A 22831-nucleotide genomic window follows, 5' to 3' on the forward strand; every position below is an offset into this window, starting at 1 on the left:
AGATCTTACTCATATTATTACCATTAAATAAACAGAAAGGAACTGTTGTGCCTTTTCTCAGCAGGCAGGGACTTAACATTTTTAACATCTTCAGCAGGAGGGAGGTACAGTAAGTGCCGTACACTCAAATAATACTTAATGAAGCACACGCTGCCTTCGAATGGGTTCCTGCCTTCTGGGCAATGAGTAGAATATGCATTCTTAATATGCTACTCCTTACTCCAATGGCAATGGTGCCCATGTAGTGAATGTGGTTTGAGAAAACTACAGAGCCTACAGAATGACAGCTGTGATGCCCACCCCTGGAGAGGGAGGGGAAACTGCCTACCCTCCTGTAGCCCAAGAGCTCTCTGGTAGGAGACCTTGCTCAGGCTGTGCCTGCAAAAAGGTAAAATGAGGGTAGAGAAATTGCAAGCGGTATGATCCGACTGAAACCATCACAACTGCCCTGTCCTGCGATGTTTTAAATGTGATGACGGCTCTTATATTGAAGGTGATTAAGCTCCTGAAGACCATTTGTCAGGAATGTTAGAGAAATAACTACAGTTGTTTTCCTCTTTCTTATAACGTGGGGGATACTCTTAGCTCATCAACTGGCAGGTGAGGAATTTCATCCTGCTCCATCTGAAGAGGCTCCTCGGCTCATTTGAGGCTTCCACGAAACCTTAGTAGATTTTTAAACTTTAGTGCGCACTAAAGTTGCCTTGGGAATTTTGAAATAAATTACATGCTAAGGCTACACCTTTGGAGACTCTGACCTCAGTGTGCTGGAGTTCAAAGAGATCCTAACACAGTGACTTTGAGAAACACTGAACTGTTGTACTAGACAGACAGCTGGGATCCCCGCTAGCAGCATGGACTCTGATTGGACTAGGAGGTGATGTTAAACTATTACTTTGACTTTCTTTTGCTTCCACATTCGTTATTTACTATGCAAAGAGGCAACAAATGTGCCTCTAAAACACTTTTATCTACTTTATTATTTTATCATTCTAGGGTAGGTGACCCTTAAGCGCTAATCTTCTAACAATGGAGGGGGTGGGGGTTGTTCTGAGACGTGAGCATTGTTGGCATTCCTTTTCTCCATTTTAATGTCGAAGCCTCCCCTCTATGAGGAAATTTTTACCTCTCTCAGGAAGTGTGTGGCATTAACAGCATTTGGATGGTGGTTTGTCTGATTTGCCTTCCTTGTGAAGCAGGCAGCTGACTTCACTTGCGAACACACCGAGAAAGGATAAAAGCGCCTTCCTTAGATCCTCCCCACAATTCCAGAAGTCACAGTGTTCCTGGGGTGGGAGTCATCTGATGGATGCTTCCCTTGGCAATTTGTGTGGATGGCTGTACTTCTTGTATGCCTTTTAGGGCTGGCTGTCTTATGATCTGCTTAGGAAGAATGTTAAAAGCGCCTGGGCATCCACATTGTCTCACGGTGTTGACCTCAGTTCCAACCAATTTAGACCATGTCTCCCTGTCACTTTGGTCACACAGCAGACAGGTGATGATGGACACAGGCTACAGCTGCAAATTGTACCGAGGGCTCCAGTTATTAGTTTTCCTCAAAGATGTTTGGGTCTCAGGTAACTCACATTTATTAGTTTTTATTTGCTGTTAGATGTGGGAACAAATGATCACAGCAATGTCTACTGTTGTGAGGGATAAAACACAATCTCTTTGGGGGAGCAACATGATCCAGCAATTTAATTTTTTTAGTGTGAAACTTCTTACTTCTGAAATAGAAGCTAGGTTTGCAGAGATGCTTTGTGGTTATCGTGATACTTCCTGAACTTCTAGTTTAAAAAACAGGGTGGTTTTCCGAAGACTCACCGCCCTGTGTGCATTTTGAGATTAATCACCACTTAGAACTTAGTCAACACAACCGGATCGAGAGAAATTTGGAAAAGTTTGGATTACTTGTGAAAGAATTAGCTTGTTCTTTTCCCTATCTGAAATCTAAGCCTGGAGAGGGATACATTGATGATTTTGCAAATGTTAGTGGATCGGAGTGGGGCAGAACTATTGTTTTATATATTTATTTATTTACTTATTTTTGATTGGGGAGTGCCACAAATCAATAAAGATCACAGGGCACCATGTTAATGACAAGTCACAGGAGGCGGCTCCATAAAGGTTGTGAAAACTAGTCTCTCATTGCAGGAATTGGGTTGGGCCACCCATGGCCCCCCTTCTCAAACACAAATATTTTCATATAATAAAAGCCTGTTTCCTTATGCTTATAACTCAACCTCCATTCCTAAGACGACGCCTCCATTTTAAAGGGATTTGCTGCGAGGACTCCTCCCGGCCTTGCAGGTTTTTATCTCTTCAGCCTTCTATTTTGCAGAGTTGAAGAATCCCTCTGGGGTGTCACTCTGGGTGAGAGGGACAAGAAACACCCACTAGGACCCAACCCGGCAGCCAGCGGCCGAGCATGCGCTGAGAGTTTGTGCAGCTGGCCCTGGCTGCCGCGGCTGCCTTGTCCGGACTTGGCGAGGACTTGGGAGGGACAGCGGTGTTGGGAGGTGGCTTAGCAGAAACTTTCCAGCGACTGCTGCCCGGCACTTTTTTTTTTTCCTTTTTCTTTTTCCCAGGAGTCAGCGACGGCGACGGCTGGGGAGAGTAAGACAAGGAAGCGCCTGCTGCTGGAGCCAATGCCGCCCTTTGGCTCTCCGGGAGGAGCGTCCCTGCCCGGATGAGTGTCCGCAGTGTGTTCCCGACTGTCCCCCGGCGGGAGCGCTGCTCGGAAGGTGAGTGGCCGCAAGTCCTGCATCTCTCCTGCCCGCGCTCCCCGCAGCCCGCCCGAGTGGCTTCTGCGCTGCACGGTGCGACCTGCCGGGGGCGCGCGGCCGCGGTGGCTTTGCCTGACCGCGCGGGCTTTGTGCTCTGCGGGCGGCTGGGACCTCAGGGTCGCGGCGGCGTGCAGGGCCCTGAGGCTGGGGGGTGGGTTAATGACCTGCCCGGAGTGGGCACGACTGCACCGGCCCTGATTCCCCAGAGTCCCCTCCCCGCCACCCCGCTACCCCGCCCCGGGCTCATCCATTATTCCCGGACGACAAACAGTGTTTCTCACATTCTCCCAAAGAAACCCTAGTCCCGGGGCGGAATCCCAGTTCCGCGCTGCGCCCCCTGTGGTCCCCCCGAGTTCACACCCGGGCTGTGCGACCTGGTGGTGGGGCGGGGAGCGCGGAGCTGGGACTCAGGAATTGTCCTGTTGAGAAGGGCACTTGTGTGCTCCGTTTCACTGTGTGTGTGTGTGTGTGTGTGTGTGTGTGTGTCCGTCCGTCTGGGGGAGTGAGGGTAGCAGTGGAGCCTGTGGCATCTCCAGAGACTTAAAGGTTTGTAACCTTTAGGACAGTTGCGAACAAACAGTCCCCTGGGAGGGAGCAAAGAAAGTCTCATCAGAATGCAGGAGGCCGCGCCGCAGGTCTCCTGGGAACCGGTTTACTGTACACCTTCATTCATCCGGAGAGTCAGCCTTTTCTCTTGGCAGCAGGTGTTATCTGAAGCCACGTTAGAACTTTTGGGAGTTTTGTTCCCTTTATGACTGTAACAAATGAGTTTTGATAAGACGATGTCTCGAATAAACTAGGCTTGGGGATCTTGGGGACCCATCCGAGGGCCAACAGAACACTAGGGCTGGCAGAGGGGCGCACTGGCTGTGAAGTTAGTTCTCTGCTGTACCCGCCCCTGCAGATCGCGGCTGCTTTGCCTGCCCCGGTAGGATGTGGTGAAAGGATGGGGCTTCTCCCTCCGGAGAGTCAAAATGGCCAGAGAAGATTCCGTGAAGTGTTTGCGCTGTTTGCTCTACGCCCTCAACCTGCTCTTTTGGGTAAGTCTACAGTTCCACCATCCCAGCAGGTGAGCATGGCTGGACCTGGTTTTCTGCACCACCAGAGAAGGCGCCAAGGGGCATGGCTGAGCATTAATTAACGACGTGAGATCACATCCTCTGTTTTCCAGAGAAGGAAAATTTGACCTTCTTAAAATGCCTTTGATCTAGCTCAAGTTCCATCTGCAATTAGAAAAAAAGTCCGCTCCTGTATACAAGTGCCAGTAACGTTAGACTTGAAGCTAATCTAAGGATATAAATAAATGCACGTGCTTGTACTGGTAGATAAGATAATTATGACATACGACTCGGGAACCGCTGGTTTGCAGGACTTTTAGATAACTGTGCAAGCCTTACATTTTTTCTTTACATCATAACTCTGAGCCTATAAAACTTGGTTGGGGCAAACGGTCTTAATATGTCTTTAGAAGGATTCATACTTAGAGATCCTATCAAAAGTCTGAATAGGTTTTTAAAGGGAATTCCATACAGTCTAAAAGGTGGTTTTCACATAACTATTTCTAAGTTGGGATGTTTGAGGAATTTTATGTATGCTTTTGAGAAAAAAAAGACACAGCCATTTAAGGAAACAAAATACATAAAGTTTAACAGGCCCATGGAAATTATGCTGCATGAGTTAGTGACACTTCATGCTTTTATAAAGTGTTGATACTGTATTATTTATAATACTTAGAAAAATGTAAATATTAAAACTGTGAACGCTACTTCAGAAGGCTGTCACGCTTAAGCAAATTCTCTTTTGCCACTTTCGTTTCCTTTCAGTAATTTATATTCAACATTTCCTGCTGGAAATTTTAGTGTGCAGTTTATTTATTTCTCTGTCTGTCGTCTGCCTAGCATTGGCCAGCCCCTTATTTCCTGACAGCTATTATATCAGGTCTCTAGAGGATGGCATTTTTGTTAAATTGCTCCTTTAGGATTGACACCATTCTAAGATGACGAATTAAGTCGTTAATAAGTCATCTGAACCATACCCAAAATGACAACTTTTAAAAGTCAATATGAAAATTAAAGCATCGAGTAGTTACATCTGGCATTTGGAAATGGAAAAATCACTAATTGATCTCACTGTACTTTTCAGTTCTAAAAGGACATATTTTAAACTGGGTCATTAAATTACTGATTTAGCTATCAAGTATTAAGACTCTGAACTCTGTAAAATGTGTATTATTACTCCTATTGCTGGGTTTTGACTTGCCTACATTATGCTTTCTAGTGACAGATTTGTTACCGTTGCAGTTTCTCACTAAAGGAACCTTTATAGAAGGCCTGTTGAACTTCCTTTCTTTGTAAATCAGGAAATTGAGAGCCAGTGAAATGGCATGTCAGAGGTCAGCTATTCCGATGGTGGTGCCAGGGACAGGGCGAAGCTCACCGGCACCTAGACGGTGCCTTTAACACACAGCCCCTACTCACCTCGGAACCTCCTCACTAACAAGATCTTTGTTGTTCAATTAAAAAAATAAATAAATAAAGTGTTTGGGGGGAATTTCTTAATTTTTTCTTCCATTGGGGAAAATACCCAAATCATTCTGCAAAAGTATTACTCTTCTGAATAAAGAAATTTGCTTTAAACCACCCCCCACTTAATCATTTGCAGGCCCCTTTATGCTACCAGGGACTGCTAAGTGTTATTCTTTTACCGTTAGCCTGTCCTTCAGCTTTCTGACTGTGACAGTATGTGTGTTATGATTTGCATGTAGATTGTTCCCTGCTCTGTCTCCAACCCTCCTCTCTCCCGTCCAGTATCTCCTCTGTAACAATCCAGCATTTCTTCTCCTGTGTTTTAATTTGTTTTAGACAGAAGTACCATTTACTTATTGCTATCCACACATATCTATTCATTTTCATGTATGTTCATGATTTTTCATCTCATTATTTTTATAATTGCCGAAGACATGAGATTGCTTATACCAGAATACATGTTGAGGACAGCAGTCACACAGACAGAAGTGCGGTAAAATACGAAACTACAAAGTAGCTCCTATGTGGTTAGTATGTATTTGCTAAATAAATTTAGTGCCTTGGTTTTCTAGTCTTTAAAATAGGTAAACCGGTTCCTGTAGTTTTAGGGGTGTGCTGAGCATTCAGAACAGTGGCACATAGTGCTGTCTGTTTAGGAGCTGTGTGGCCAGCTCGGTTACCACAATCTTGCTAATCTCCTCAAGGAGACAAACAGGAAGTGGATTGCTACTATTCCTGGTAGCAGGAGTGGTAAGTATTATTGTCCTGGTGAGAACGCTGTTACTGCCACCACCACCACTGTGCTTTTGATCTAGTAACCTTGTTTCGGCATCTATAGCTTAGAAATAAAGTCATCAACGTATCTTACTATTTGTAACAAAGTATCTGTTGCCTCTTTGTTAAGAATACTGTGCTTTTCAATTTTGCACAATCTGAAAATGGAAAGTATTATGTTACTATTACTTTACCTTTTACCTCTCCCAATGCCGGCAAGAATTACCACCTGTAGTGAAACACATCTTTATAGCTTTTTTTTTTTTTAATACAAATATTCTGTAGACAGGTATGTGTTCTTTTATAGTGCCAACACCTTTTGTCTTGGTTAAGGTTGCTTTTTCCATATAGAATTTAAGATTTAAAAAAAGTATGTGTGTGTGTGTGTGTGTGTGTGTGTGTGTGTGATGTGTTTGTGGGTCTGCCAGTGTCGTGGCCTGTGGGTGGACGTCACACGAAGATTTTGTGACGTCAATACCCTTCTTCCACCTGTATATGGATTCAGTTGAACTCCGGTACTTAGGCTTGTGTGGCAAGCCTTTTCTGACTGAAATGTAGTGGTTTATTTATTTTTTATTCAGTTACAAATATCTGCAGGACCGGGCATAATGCCTCATGCTTGCCATCCTAGCAGTAGGAAGGCTGAGACAGGAGGATTACTGTGAGTTCAAGTTCAGCCTGATTAGATAAGAGGTCTAAGCCAGCTCTTGGATAAAAATGAAACTTTGTTTTAAAAATTAAAACAAAGCAGCAGATAAACAAACAAACAAACAAACAAACCCTTCTGAAATGCTTGTTAAACTCGTATGAAATGATTATTCTAACTTTGGAAAAGCTGGCAGTATCTTTTAGAGAGAAAGCAAAATAGTTTCCTTTTTTAACCAATTCAGGGCAGCTTTTAGCCCCTTTACTGGGCCTGTCCCTAGTTTGTACCTTCTAATTTTCATCACTGCCCATACACAGGCTTTCTTTCTCCTTCCTTCCTTCCTTCCTTTTTTTTTTTTTTTTAAGATAAAGCAGTACTCAGAAGAGTCCAGTAACATGCTAGGAAGCATTAGAACAGGAAGTCCAGGTCCAGCTTTGTTTATTTATCCGTATGTAGAAAAGCTATACTGCTGGGAACCATGCTGAATGTATTTTCAGTGATGTCAAGTAAACCTCCTCAGTGGGGAAGGATTGGCTGTCCACCTGTTCATTCCAAGACCTCTAGAGCTGGCTGGCCTCTCAGTCCACAAAGTGCATGAAAGTCACCAGAGCATGCTGCTAAACTTCAGGCTCAGCTTCTTTGTGTGCCCTTGTGCACAGGTGTGTGTGTGTGTGTGTGTGTGTGTGTGCGCGCGCACACACACACACGCGCGCGTGCGCACGTGCTGGAATTGAAATAAGGGCCTTGGACATGCCAGGCACGTACTCTGCCACTGAGTTACATCCCTGGCTCTCAACATGTTAATGAAGTTTCTCTGTCATATAATTGGTCTGAGCCATTCCCTTAGTTATCTTTGGTATTACAAATGTGATATCTACATCCCATTTCCTAAATCAGACTTCACATTCTGACTACAGAGAGGGGACTGTTACACTCTCTCTCGTTTGCAAATTGGCACACCTTCCCTTGTTACTCATACGGCTCCAAAGTAGAACCTTCTATGCTCCCCCCCCCCCCCCCCCAAGACAGAGTTTCTCAGTGTAGTTTTGGTGCCTGTCCTCTGTAGATCAGGCTGGCCTCGAACTCACAGAGATCCGCCTGGCTCTGCCTCCAGGGTCCTGGGATTAAAGGCGTGTGCCACTGCTGCCAGGCTCACCGCTTCACATTTTAAATCGACAAACTCGGACCTTTTATGTATTGTATTGACACTCAATCCCCTTTTCCCCACAGTGAGTTGTTTTTTTTTTTTTTCTGCAGAAGAGAACAATACATCTTAATTGAGAAAACATAGACAATTTATATAATTTTTGTTTTGCTATACTCAGAATTGAAAAATCTTTAAGGAAAAGCATAGATCTTGAGTATTAACTTTCATAAGTACAAGGTGTCAATGTGTTTAAGAGGAAACAATCCACAGGTCCTCAGACCCCAGTGCCCTGTGTTCTCTTCGTTCCTGAGGAGCTGTCGCTCTGACCTGCTGTCTGTTGAGTGTCTTCCACGTTATGAAGAAGCTTGACCCTGCTGTGGTTGCACAGGGACAAAGCATAGACGCTGGTGCCTAGTGTGTCATGGGTGCTGTGTAGCTGTGTGGGGATCAGCACACAGGGAGTGATTGACACTGGATCTCTGCTGCTGATAGCTTCTTGCTGCCCAAGATGCTGAAAGGATGGAGATTATTTTTATCTGAAGCATCACACACTTCCCGTTCAAAGGACACATTATTTAAAGAACTGAAAGCTTTCTTCTGTTTTAAAAATGACTTCTGTAGCTTTCTGATATGGGCATTATTCTTAGGTGATATGTGTCTGTTATTATAAAGAGAAGTATGATTTTTTTTTAAATTTGTGAAAATGGAAAACACTTTGTATTTCACAAAATGTGTATTTGTTTTTAATTTTCTCAAAGCGTGCTACCCTTTCTGCAATGTTCAACTCCCATTTCACTTTTCATATGAGTGTCATTGGTGTTTGCTTACCATTTTAAAAGATACTAAGAGTGGACTTTCCCTGAGTAAACATGAAAAGAGACCTAGAACGACTAAAAAGTGAACAGGAAATCTTGTTCATGGCTTAGGGATGGGCTGGGGATAGGTGAAGAATCAGCAGATGGGGGAGAAATTCTCCTTGTGTTCTCTGGACATCAGCATCCGTAGTGAGATGCTTTTCTACTATATACTCCTTAAAAAGTTATACTTTCAGCAAGTGGGAGTTTATCTCCAAAAAAATAGTTATTTTGTCATATTAAAATACTTTTAAAATTGATATTCTTAGCTTAATACTGCGAATAGTATTCAAGGGCTTAAAAAAAAAAAACTCTCCCTAAGTGGTGGTGAAAAGCCATGTGATTTTTTGAGCTTTCTTAAAAATAAATTTCCATCATGAAAAAAAATTAATCAAGGCAAAACTAGTATTTTAAAAATACAGCATGTCTCAGCTGTCACAGGCTTGAGTCCCTGTGTACCTCATGGAATGCTTCTGTGGAATAGATGGTGGATTCTGGATTACATCCACTCCCACTGGAGAGAGGAACATTGGTTCCTCACCCATCCTACCAACATCACTCAAGGAATGACCCTAAGCTAGCACTCTGGGACAGTGGAGTTGACTGCAGCTGGCCCAAACTGTAGTGCCGAGTGAAACATTCTACCTCTCATTCATGACCATATTCATTCACTTGTAAACTAGTGTGATTTTGAGAATGGAGATGATAACTCCACTAATTATACCAGCACATCAGAGACTTAAAGTGAGTCTCTCTGGTCCAGGGAATGAAAGTCTTTCTATGTAGCGAGGGATGATGAAGCATGAAAACTCTCATTCTGAACTGTTATTCTGGGTGCTATTGATTGCCACCGCTGGCTGATTAATGCAGTCTGTGCTTAAATGATGCGAGTGAGTAATTTCCCAATCTTCTCTGGCCATTATTAACATTGTCTATTCTTTCAAGATGTTGATAAATAGTTTCATCGTTTGTACTCCTCTTCTGTCACCCACTCCAACAAGGGAAGCTGGGAAGGCACGCAGGGCAGGGTCGGAGGTATCATGGGAACACGTAGCTTCAGCCTCCAAACCAGCAAGAATTTATTTTACTTTTAAGTAAATAAAAAGTCATTTTTTAAAGAAGCAATGCTCTTGCTTCAGTCTCAGCATTTACAAGATGAGTAGATGGAGCTTCCAAAAACCTGGGGTCTTTGCGTGCTCTTTGTGGAGACAGGAGAGCTAACCTCTAGACCTCGCTGACATTCTGTCCTTGCTAACAGAGTTGACACACAAAGGAAAGCTCAGGAAGGTAGCTCTAGACAGTTATCATTTTTGAAGAGAATCTGTGCCTCTGCCATGTTCTATGACTTAAATAAACAGTTGAAGAAGTCCAAAGCTTTGTGTTTGGCAATGACCTAGTTTGGGCAAACTATAGATATATGCTTCATAACATAACTTAGAAAATGTGGATGCACACACAGTTTTGATTTGTAAAACAACTTGATTTAACACTCCTACCCACATAATTAGATTCAGGAAAAATCAGACCATGCTTTCAACAAAGCACATTTGATATTTCTAATTATTTGTGGAGAGCTAGCATTTTCCTAAGCACTTCACAAGACAGGATGCGGCAAATGACAAAGGCATATCTATGAAGTAATACTTGTGTTATTTTCTGCATGTTTTCTAGATGTTTAGACAACACATGACAGTGCTGGAGATCATGAGTAACAGGTGAATAATTATGTCCCAGATTTGATCCATATGTATCAAATTCATAAATTAGAATATGAATACCGCATAAATACACATGGTATTTTATATGCTTAGTACAAAAAGAGGCAATGTTAAGTCTAAAACAAAATAAAAACTAATTTGGAGGATTCACAGAAAATACCGCGATTGAGTTAGAGGCGTGTGAGTTGCTCCTGGAAGTTACACTTCTGGGTTACATAATGTCAGGATGACTTTAGTGAAATGATTCCGTCGCATTTGGGTTTAGTTCCTTGATGTAGCCATGTTCCATTTGTGCCTTCTGTTGCCGCTTTCTGAGTCTCGGTGACTGCAATCACTCTCTGAGGATGAGATTGTTTTCAGGCCTTTAAGCCAGTTATTTTCAAAGGTGCTCGCTTACTGTGGTAGAAGGCGAAGTGTTGATATTTATCTTGACCAGTGTTCCAGACACTGCTACGATGTTTGCTAGACACCGGTCTGCATACACAGTGACACGTGGTAGAATGTAAAATTTACAGTTTAACGCATTCCTATACTAGTTTCCAACCTGCATTGTAAATCATTACATTGCCATTTGGCCAGCATCTCCCTACGGAAAGTTTCTAGCATGTGAAGTTCTCTTAAAGCGTCTAATTTTGTTAAAGATCTCTAATACTCATCTTGCTTAGAAAGCAGAAAACATTTCCATGCAGTTTAATTCTTTTCCCATTCACTCACCCAACTGGTATTAGGCCCTACTACTGAGTGAGTCCTCTTCAGTTGGGTAGGTAAAACAGGAAATGAGATAGAGGCTCCCCCAGGACTGTGGAGAGAGCATTCAGAGTGCTGTGGGTAGAGAGGGAGGCTGGAGACAGTCTTTCTACTCTGACAGATGTTTGGACTAGTGTTCAAGGAGATGTGGAGGTTACTTTGCTTCTGAGGACTGGAAGGCTGGGGCGGGGCAGAGGCAACTGCAAAAGCCGACATGGAACATTGGGAGGTGTGCACGGTGCCCTTTGCAAGGACTTCCACCATTGTTCAACTATGGGAAGGAGTTGGCAGCAAACAGGATTGAAGAACTAGATTAAGGACTGAGTAGGAGGGCCTTGTGTGACCTCTGCAAGGCATTTAAACTTTATTCTCTAGGAGGGAGATGAGGGAAGAGGCAGTAGGAGTTGGGGAATAGCATAGGGACAGCTATGTGTTGAAGCATGCTTGATCCTGCATTGTGGAACAGGAGTCTATGAGCTGGAGATACATCTTATGAAGATGATTGCTACATCCTGTCAAGAGAGGATGGGGGCTTGAACTAGCAGCAGGAGATGGGGAGGGATTTGCCAGACACCTCTCAGGAACCATGTGAAGGATTCAAAACTAATTAAATGTCCAGCGAGGAAGGAGAGGTTCAGGCTGTCTGCCAAGTTGCCAGTTGATGTGATTGAAGGGTTCATTACTCCATTCACTAGGCTTGTAAACAGCGTGAGGGGCACAAAAGAACTAGCAGAGCTGAGATCAGCTTTAGACATGCTAAGATTGAGAATGGCCATCCAGTGGCTCTCTGTGCTGTCCACTTGGTAGACTTAACATATCTGGTAATTCCATTTCTGAACTGATTTCGGAATAGTCTAGACTCTTACATTGAGAAAGATTAAGAGAAACTCTTAGGTCAAAAGTGATATGTGATAATAATAGATAATCTATTTGTGCCCATTTCATTAAAAGAATCTTCCATAAAGCAGATTTTTTTTAAATGATGCTGTAAAAGAGAAAAAACTTAAGACTAAGGAAAGAATAAAAGTCATACCAAAAGTTATCAGCTGAAAAGGTACAGAACCGGGGTTCCTACTTGGAGTTCAGAGTTCAATGGCTTCCCATTGTCATCATGGTCAAGGACACACACCTTTCAGGTGTCTTTGAAAGCTGTTACTTGACCCCTGCCTGCTTGTGCATTCCCACCAGGAGCAATTTCCCTTTCCTGAACATATCATTCGGCCTTGTATTCTGGAACCTATGCTCTTCTCTTTGACTGGAAAGTTCTTTTTATCCTTTTACTTCCTAATTAACTTGACATTGCTCTACAGATCTCAGCTACCCTAGAGAACCCCCTTTGACCCTGTGGATTCGGAGTTGTTAAAGCATCGTGTAGTGTTTTTTTTTTTTTTTTTTTTTCCCTGCACTTAGTACACTTTGCAGTCATCCATTCACACCTCCGATGAGTTGGTAGTGTGTGTCCTCTTCCCTTAGTTAATTGCATCATAGAGATAGTATCAGTTTCTTCTCATTACTGTGTCTCTAGCACATAGCACAGTACTTGGCCAGGATCAATGTATATTCTTTGAATGGAATAATGACTTCAAAGCCAAGGCTTTATTCACCCTGCCTTTTAATAAATGTCTTGAAACATACAGTTAAAAAGAAATGAGTTCCTTTTTTCTATTTCTTTCTTTCTCTCCTTTTTTTTCCCTATAAGTGGAAGAACTGTGTTTGGTGACAACCACGGTTAATCAATTTTACATAGTGAAGACTCAGGACTGGAATGTTGAAAATGGACTAAAACCACAAGGATGAGTTGGATGGGCGAGAAAAAGGGGTGGGTGATATGATTAAAGCACATTATACTCATGTAGGAAATTCTCAAAATTATTAAAAAGAAAAAAGAAAGCCATTCAAGGATGGAGATACAAAGATCATTTCTTACTTTGGAGAGCAATAAAAGGGTTCTTTATAGCTGCAAAATAATTTAAAATAATGAAATATCCTAACCCTGTGACATTTACAAGCTAAAGACCCACATATTGCCAAGTAGATGTGAGATGAAAGGTGTTTTGTAACCAAGTGATGGGATAGTGAATTCATCCACTGGCTTCCCAGCAGAGCCATTCTTCATGGCTGGGAGGACATGAGCTCCTTGGAAGCTTTATCTAGAGAGCCTGTCTCAAGGTCACTGTGTGCATCGGCTCAGAGTCGTTATCATCTTAGATGACTATCCCCTCAGCATTAATTCTGAAATGACAGAGGTTCATCAAAATGCCAGACATGTTAAAAATCCAGTTAAGTCAAATTTCTTGAATGGTACACTATGTTTAAGAAAACAGACACATTTTGAAAAGACTTCAGATAAAAATAGGGAAATCTTCAGAACTCAGGAGCCAACTTTCCCTTTTAAGCAAAGGTTTCCAGGCAGAATCATTACCAACATGTTTTAGGTAGGTTTTTTTTTCTTGCATTTTTGAGTTATGACAATTTTAAAACACATTTCAACTTGAACGGGCTATAATTAACCTCTGTTTCCTCACTGCTGAGTGTCAGTAGATGCCAACACACCCTGCTCAACTTTCAGCCAGCCTTACCTGCAGGACATGGTTCTTTATTACTGCCTCTCAGTCATAGTTAAATTCCATGCACAATTTACAATAGATCTCTAGAAAGTAAGGGGCCTTTAAAAATAAAGCGAATTTGTGTTCAGACCTAAAAGAATAGTCAAGTTCTTAGTTTTTTTTTTTGTTTGTTTGTTTTGTTTTGCTTTTTTTTTTTTTTTTTTTTTTTTTTTTTGGTTTTTTGAGACAGGGTTTCTCTGTGTAGCTTTGTACCTTTCCTGGAACTCACTCAGTAGCCCAGGATGGCCTCGAACTCACAGAGATCTGCCTGGCTCTGCCTCCCGAATGCTGGGATTAAAGGCGTTCGCCACTGCCGCCCGGCTAAGTTCTTAGTATCTTTCAACATCTATTCAATGTTAAAATTTCTCCAGTTGTCTGTAGATTTCTTTGCAATTGATTTGTTGGAATCAGAGTTCAAAGCAGACCAACATACTGCATTGGGCAATCTCTTGAACTTCTTTTAATCTTTAACAGGTTTTCTTTCTTTTTTTAAAATTTATATTTCAATGTCTATTTTTTAAATTGAAGAAGAAACAATCTTGTTTGTCTTGTGAAATAATTCATGTTCTTGACTTTATTTACTGTATCCTAGAGGTGGTGGTTAGATCTATACCTTGTAGTTTGTTCCCATATACTGATACAGCTGATGCTTAATTGGATTCAAGATTGACACTTTCATAAAAATACATTATATAGATTTGGGTGTAGCTAGAGTTTTCCTGCCTTGCCCACAGTCAGGACAAATCTTTGTCACCTACCAGTCCCACAGCCGCTCAGACCCAACCAAGTAAACACAGAGACTTATATTGCTTTACAAACTGTATGACCATGGCAGGCTTCTTGCTAACTGTTCTTATAGCTTAAATTAACCCATTTCTACAAATCTATACCTTGCCACGTGGCACGTGGCTCATGGCTCACCGGCATCTTTTCCTGTTGCTTATCAGGGTAGCAGCTGGCAGTGACTCCTTCTGCCTTCCTGTTCTTTTATTTCTCCTCTCTGTTAGTCCCGCCTATACTTCCTGCCTAGCCACGGCCAATCAGGTTTTATTTATTGACCAATCAGAGCAACTTGACATACAGACCATCCCCCAGCACAGCCAAGTGCAGAACATCTCAGACACCTGCACTCAGGTCCGTGGTCCTAATCATCCTCTATGCGGACCTGCTGGGTAAAGCCACGAAGAACCTGAGAACGGGCTCCCACAGGGCATATAGAATATCCCACAGCATTTGGGTACTGCTGGTTGCTCAGATCACAAGACCTACAGTGTCTGATTGTCTCTCTTATTGAACTAGTTGGGTCTGTGACCTGCAGTCTGGTCTTCTCATTCTCCACTCCTCTCTCAGCCTTTCATTGCTGCAGTGGTCCTCAGCCCTGCAAATGAGTTAGAATGACTGTGAAACTGTCACACTGTTGATGCTTTGTTCCTGCTCCAGGGGCTGGTCTACTGTGGGCTCAGGAAAGGTTTGAGTCCTGGGTGACTCTAATGTACAGATGAGACTGAGAATGTCTGATCTGCTAATTTTGTCTGGCATTGAAGAATTTCCTGAATAGCTCCAGTATTTCAGGAGTTGTTAAATGATGTCACTGCGTATAATGGCTGCATGCATGACTAGCTATTCCACTATTAAAAATCTCACCCAGTCTTTGGTTCTGCCTTTACTTCATATAAGAGAAATAGAATAAAAATAAATAAATAAGAGGTTCATGTCATTTTTCCTGAATAGTGATTTGAGTATCTATCATGCTATAATGATCATCATTGATTTTGGAACATAACAGTCTTTCAAACTATTGCATTTATTGCTATTACTTTCATTCTAATGTCTACTTTGTTTGGGTTTTAGTCAATAGAAGCTCTTTTTTGGTGGCCCCTGGGGCCCTTTTGACAATGTTTAATTGTTCAGTAACCATATTTCATTGCTTCATTGTGTTTAAGAATGAGAGCTTTAGGTTCATCTTATTCATTTAGAAGCTGAATTGTTCTTAGGAAGTTTCTTCACTGAACTTGAAGCCCACTCACTTAAGAGCTCACTTGTTTGTCTATATCCTGTTTGCAGACATTCTATTTAATGTACATGTGATGACTACATGGACTAGTCAGATATTTATGGTGTTAATAAGATTCCATAGAAAGCTTATAGATAATTAGGAAAAACATGAAAATTATGTAACAAACCCTTCATTTAAGGTTGTTAATCTTCAAGTGAGTGCTGCATAAATCTCTGGTAACAAGTTTGTTATTTTTTCTCCTTAGTTAATGTCCATCAGTGTCTTGGCTGTTTCTGCTTGGATGAGGGACTACCTGAATAATGTTTTGACTTTAACTGCAGAAACAAGGTAGGTCTATTATTGCCTATCAAATTCTTTCACTTGCTCTCCCCAGATCCCAGTTTTTAAACATCTTTGCTTTGACCTGTTCATTGAACAGTTCTCCTATAACATCTTGAAGAACACCCTTTCCTGCACCAGCAACTTATTTGCTGGAATTCACATTTTTTTTCCCCACATTCTCATTAAGGGATGCCACTAGTCCTTTGAGACATCAGGTAACAATACATTTACATGGACAGTTCTGTGATTAGTAATGCTCAAGTTGCCTGGTTTGTCCTGGTGTCTGAGTGGAGACTGTAATATATACTACTCTGAGTATCAAGTAAGGATCAAGTGAGAAGAAACCTTTTCCAAAAGTCCTTAATATAACAGAGCTTATAAGCACTGAGTAATGGCTAAGTTTCATTATGGTCACTATCACAGACTCTGGTTAATGACTACGTATGTCCTAACAAAAAGTCCCCTCCTTACCTTATCCTGTGACTATATCTCAATTTTCCTAGGCGTTCCTGTTTTCCTCACATTAGAAACTGATTAATTATGAGGGATAATAAAAGTGCTATAGAGATTCCAAGATCAAAGTAGAGGGCAATACTCCTGGTTGGGACCTCATGTGATTTCCTTAGGCTAGTGCTTTGGACCCTATATTTAAAATGTGTTGGGGTAGAAACACTAACGCCTACATAAAAACACTATAAAACTAAAGAAAAGGTAAACTAAACAATAAAAGTCACCAGCTTTTGAAGGATGCTAATTTGCAGAACCACAGCTTATGGTGGCATTTGTTCAGTGTCTGGGTCTGGGGAGCATTTTGATCTTTTTGATAATGTTCTATTTATCTTGTGATATGATCTTCCTCTTTTAGGGTAGAAGAGGCGGTCATCTTGACTTACTTCCCCGTGGTTCACCCTGTCATGATTGCTGTTTGCTGTTTCCTTATCATCGTGGGGATGTTGGGATATTGTGGAACAGTGAAGAGAAATCTCTTGCTTCTTGCATGGGTACAGTGTTTATACCTCGTCTTTATTATACTTAAAGCATCACACGATAACGCATTGTTATGAGCCCATCACTGTATTATCAACTTTAAGAGGTAGTCAATATTCAGTATCCTGTCAGAAGGGACCTTTCTTTCCAAAGAGATGACTTTGGTACAAATATTTGCTATATTTGCATAATGAGGCAGGGAGACAACATATGCTATTTAATTATTTCACTCTGGCTCTGTTTTGACATTTTTCTTTTGAAATTTTTTTTTTTTTTTAGTGGTACAGACCTTCCTGCCTTCAAGGCTAGAGTTGAGACATCATAATGGAAATTTTCTCTTTTTAACAACCCGCCTGGCTACACTATTTAGAAATTCAGGGTGTGAGATGAGATGGATGTTATATTGTAATCTCCACGCTGCCTTATATGGTCTGGTGGATGCAAGAGTGTCTTGGTTTCTTTAGGCTAAATGTTTTGCTTTTTTTTTTTTAAGTTCTAAAAGAGTTGTACTAAAGTAATTCTTAAATTGATTTTACTTTTTCAGCTTCTATAATTAGTCTTATAAATAAAGACTGCTAAACTTTAAAAATTAAAAATGAGAGTCAATTAAAAGAGTTTACCTGTACATTTCTAAAAGAATACTGAAAGCAAGTGACATTCCTATGCCACCAGGCAATGAGCCTGATAACACGTAAATTGCGGCCATGAGAGACCCCAGAAAGATTAATTCATCAGCTATATTCCTTTCTTTGTAGTAGGTTTTAAAATGAGTAGTTTGCTGGAGCTTTGGGCAGAATGAAAGACCTACTTTTTAGCACTGAGAAAATTTCCTTAGGGCAAATACTTCCAGCATGGCTGACTTCAAGTTACCATGATGACATCACTGAATGCTGGGCCGGGAGGAGCGAGCACAGATGGGCTTGTCGTAGCCAGCTTGCTCCAATCGGTGCTTGCCAGGCTCACATCCATGCCAATTCAAACAGAATCTTACTGTGAAGCTGAATTAAACTTTAAATGTCACAGGAACAACCTCGGATAAATTCTCTGTATTTTCCTTGGAGAGTAACTCCCAGGTTGGAGAAAAGGAAAAAAAGAAAAAAAGCTGTAGAACATAAACCATACTCATGGGGTGGAAAATGTGCCCAGCACCCTACTTCACATGTGGGCACATAGAGAAAAGGAGAATAGTGGTAGAAGGGTTTCTGAGCTCATGTTGTTCTTATGATGTCTTTAAAATACTTCGGTAAGTTTACGAATTCATGTGAATGACTTTATATGTCTCCTATAATCTGAATACTGCAAACATGTATTTCAACAGTAAGAAAATCTCAGCAGCCTTCTTAACAGCCACAACGCTACAATGGTCTCTCAAGACCAGTTTATTTTATATCCAGTTTCAGCATGATTGACATTTTCTGCTTCCTTCCAACTTTTACTCTGGATAGTCCTTGAAAAGTACGATGAGGTGAGGTGGGGTCAGGTATATTATGGAACCACAAAAACATTTGAGAACACATTTTAAAAACCATTTATGTATTCCATTAGGATGTTTCAATGCTAGCAAAAAAAAAAAAAGCCAGTAGAGTAATTTGGTCTGCTACTTGACATATGACCCAGATTTGTGAATGAGTGTCTAGTTTGTGATATGGAAAAAGGACTTATAATACAGAGTGGCACAAAGGACTGAGGTCCTATTGGCATTAACTCATTCATTCATTCATTCATTCATCCTTTAAACACTTAGTGAGCATGTACATGCTGCATGACATTTTTCTTTGCCATTGGAACAGTGCACATGGTAGATGGATAATTCCACTATTCTCTGATAAGACCTCTAACAGGGTTTGCAGTGGGTACTCTGAGCCCAGAGGCGAACAGCTCCAAGCACAGTCTTAAGGGTCAGTACCGGTCTAGGGTTGTAGTGGTGATGTTGAGCACATCTACCATATGACCCTGTTCTCTCTTCTCCCTTCTTCGTTTCTGTGTGCACTGTTTTTGTGAGGTATCTCCAGGCTATGGCTGCTCTCTTAGTCCATCGGTGCCACCTGCATCCTGGTTCCTCCTCCCCTCGACTGTCTTCGACACTCCGGTCTCCGTTCTCCTCACAGCTTCACTCCTCACAGCAAACTTCTAGACCTTGCTCTGTCTAGCTCCGAGCACAGCTTCTCCATGGCTAAAAATAAACTGCACTCTCAACTCCCAGTGGTCCATCACTCACAACTAATACGTATCTGCTGTTTCTCAAGCTGTTTATCCCCCAGCTTCCTCCTCACGCTCCCCTGCCATAGCCAGTCCCGACGGGTCCTGCTTCTACAACTGCAGGAGCTGAGCCCATTTTTTGTTCTTATTTGGTTTGCTCTTGGACAAGCTCTCAGAATACAGTTTTCTGCCTCCACTCTTGCCTACTCTCACCCAGTGTGGTTCGGTGAAGGCGATACCACCATGACTATACTACTCCTCGTATGTTCTAAGACTCTGATAGTCTCCTCATTGGGTAGTGAAGATTTTACAGGCATAGGAAACGTGCATCAAACCCTTCTACAGCTAAGCCTTCATCTGCCAGTTTTAACCCTCTCACCTACTGCGTTCTTCTCTAGTTAGGGTGTATTTGCTGATCTCTGGGCAGTTCTTCTTCTCCCTTTTCCCTGCTTTTATCCTTGCTGTCTCTTTAAGAGTCCTTTTCTTAATACTTTTGTCTGGCTATTACCATCCCATCATGACTTATCTGAAATGTTATCTCCTGAAATAATAATGACAATGATGAGAAAAAGTAATAGGTAATATTTCCAAGATGCTTCTCACGCCAGACACTGTGGAGTTTTACCCAATTATTGTTATATGAAGATTCTGACATGAATTAATCAACTTTATTCTCCCCACAACTCCAGTGAGATAGCTACTATTATTGTCAGATAATTTAGATGGGCAATCTAGATCGCAGAGATGTTAAGTGACTTCCCTGAGTCTGCATTGTTCTAACATAGAGAATCTGCCACTCAGACCACAACAAGCCACTTTGGATAACTTACATTTTGCTATCTTACTGTATAAACACTGACCTTTCCTAAGTTGTTAATAATGTGTGTTGCAGCATATAAAGCATGTTAGATGTGGTTGTTGACTTCAAACATGACAGCAATAGTCTCTGTCTATTCAACTAAATGTTAAATGTAGCTCAGAGAGCTTAGTAACCAGCTCAAGGTCACTGAAGGCTGAGGACTATGGCTCTGGTTCAGACCTTGCTGCTTCTGATTGCCAAGGCCAATTCTCACTGGGCCCTTTCTCCAAATTGGAATTCCAGTGAGTTGCCCTTGTCATAAATTTCTTCTTATGTGAAATCAGTCAAAACTACCATACTTTGAGCAACCGTTCACCTTTCTCATTGTTTGAGTAAATGTTTATTAAATACAGTTATGGTCATGAAATTAGCATGGTTAGAGAGAGAGTGACCAGCACATCAGAGTGAAGATAGCCCCTGGGATACAGTGTGAGTAGATGGTTGAACTTGGCTGTTGGGAAGATTTAGATTACAGAGAGCAAGGCTTGGCTAAGGGTGGGGGGTCAAGTCAGTGCAGAATGTGACACTGGTAGGTCTTGGGTAAATATTTGTGATGCAATCATCATGGCTGCCTTCTAAGTGTCTCTTTGCCTTTTGTCCTGATTGGGAAAACTAACTGGAGGTTTGTTCCTTTTATTTTAGATATATAAAATACTTAAGTGTGTACAATGTGTTTCTCCAATGTATCTGTTTCCCTGTATTAGAACTTATTTCAGTTTTAAGACTTATAAGTCAGATTAGTGTGAAGAAGCTATTTTTGCTTTGTTTTATTTTTTCAAAACAATTGCTATTTCTGAGAGTTGATGCATCTCTTCAATAGTTAAGAAAACAGGACTTTCGGTGGGACTGGGAGGAAAAGAGTCATCATCCAACAGTCCGGTTGAAAACAGTGATAGGGTCTCCTTCCAAACAAATCCTTGTAACCAAGTGCTCTTGCCAAGCTCCACGCCCCAAGAAAGACACTAAATCAAACTATCTGAAAGCAAACAGGCTACCTATCAAAAACATCTGATGAATGATCATTAGTGTAACCCTTGTATTGAATTATTGGTTTATAGATGCAAGGGGTTAAAACACCCTGATTTAAGTGCCCAAATAAGACACAAATTGTACAATTAAATTTAAGATAAATAATGGATAATACTTTTATGTGAGTATGTCATGTGTAAAGTTCAGAACATACATGTACCAAAAATATTATTTATTGTTTATGTGAGATTTAAGTAAGCATTCTGTATCTTTTAAGAATCTGCACACCTTACTCTGATCAGAAATATTTTCTCCATCATCTTTTTCTTTCTGGTGCTGGAGATAAAACCCAGGGCCTTGTATATACAATACATGTTACAGCCCAATCCTAGATTTGATCTTAATAACTATGAAACTATCAGAGAATAAGAACATACTTTTATACTTCTCTTTTAAAATAAGATTTATTTTCATGTGTATGAGTGTCTGACTTCATGTATGTAAGTGTACTATGTATGTGCCTGGTACCTGCAGAGGTCTGAAGAGAGCATTGGATTCCCTTGAATTGGAGTTACAATCAGTGTGAGCCTCCATGTGGATGCTTGGAACCAAACCCAGCAGAGTAGCAAGTGCTCTTAACCATGGAGCTATTTCTCCAGCCCTAGAAACATATATCCCTATGAATAGATTAGGAGTAATTAAATTCTAATTACAACAAGAACATTTTCATTTTCTCATAGGTCAGAAATAATTGGGAAAAGAAACTTGGACATGTGGTGACTTTCAAAGTAATTTCAGTAGCATGAATTCCCTCAATCTTTCAAAGAGAAATTGAAGTTAAATGGAAATTGGTTTTAAGCTTTAGATAGGTACTCCCCAAGGCTTTAGTAGGAGACTAAATGAAATTCATTTGTTATTGCAGTTCTGCTCCACTATTAAGGCAGGCATTAGCGAAGCCGTGCCAGCTCGGAGGGAATGTAAACAGACTAACAGACAGACACTCTGAGGGAGTCCGCAGCTGCCGACTGTGACCATCAGGTCATCATTGGCCAGAATGAAAAGCTAATGTTTCTACTCCCATGTCAGCACATCTCAGGTCGCCAGTGGCCAGTCAGAAGGAAGCTGGTAGACATGCGGAGAACCTGTGGATTCCTTCAAGGAAAGTTATTCTTCCACTTTATCATTCCAGACAACTTGAATAAGATGATTATGTTTGTGGAAGCATTTCAAATGCTTCCTCAAAATATGCAGTGATTGAACTGGCTCTGAACAGTTTCCTTCATGGAAATTAAAGAAATCTTCAACAACCTCAGGGGAGTTTCCTTCCTTCAATGGCATTGTTTAAAACCATAATATAAAACCAATAGATCCTTATGTAGTAATAAATTTTCTACAAACCCTTGGTTAAAAATTGTCTCTTAGGTAGCTGAACATTTTATAGTTATAAAGCTATTCATTAGTTATCAAGTTAAAGTAGGTCTGTTAGGTAGAATGTTTCTTATCTGGTTTGAAGTTTTAAGTTGCAAATCCAACAACTTCAGGTTCCACTTCTAAACTGAGGTCCACTGTGTTATTCTCCACATGCTCAGCATCCATCAAGTTTTACCTTTGCCTTCTCAGAAAGTATTCATGACGATTAGCCTTTGGGTAGGCTAGTGACAGACGAGGAAAAGTAG

General features: G+C 41.2%; 1 protein-coding gene across 5 annotated transcripts in view; it reads left to right on the plus strand.

Annotated features, from left to right (window-relative positions):
* Tspan12 (tetraspanin 12) overlaps positions 1 to 22831 on the plus strand; it is a 91641-nt gene that overhangs the window by 24653 nt on the left and 44157 nt on the right. For 2 of the 5 annotated variants that reach the window (XM_037203496.1, XM_028873009.2), the window contains exons 2-5: positions 2589 to 2744; positions 3691 to 3826; positions 16065 to 16147; positions 17007 to 17142. In XM_037203496.1, the coding sequence (XP_037059391.1) occupies positions 3761 to 3826; positions 16065 to 16147; positions 17007 to 17142 (285 nt within the window). In that variant the 5' untranslated portion in view covers positions 2589 to 2744; positions 3691 to 3760. Of the gene's footprint in view, positions 1 to 2225; positions 2311 to 2438; positions 2745 to 3195; positions 3333 to 3690; positions 3827 to 16064; positions 16148 to 17006; positions 17143 to 22831 lie in introns of those variants that run through there. The other 3 variants (XM_037203497.1, XM_028873010.2, XM_028873011.2) reach the window with 3 other exon arrangements.

This window comes from Peromyscus leucopus, chromosome 3 (genome assembly GCF_004664715.2).
Source record: "Peromyscus leucopus breed LL Stock chromosome 3, UCI_PerLeu_2.1, whole genome shotgun sequence".
Lineage (NCBI taxonomy): Eukaryota > Metazoa > Chordata > Mammalia > Rodentia > Cricetidae > Peromyscus > Peromyscus leucopus.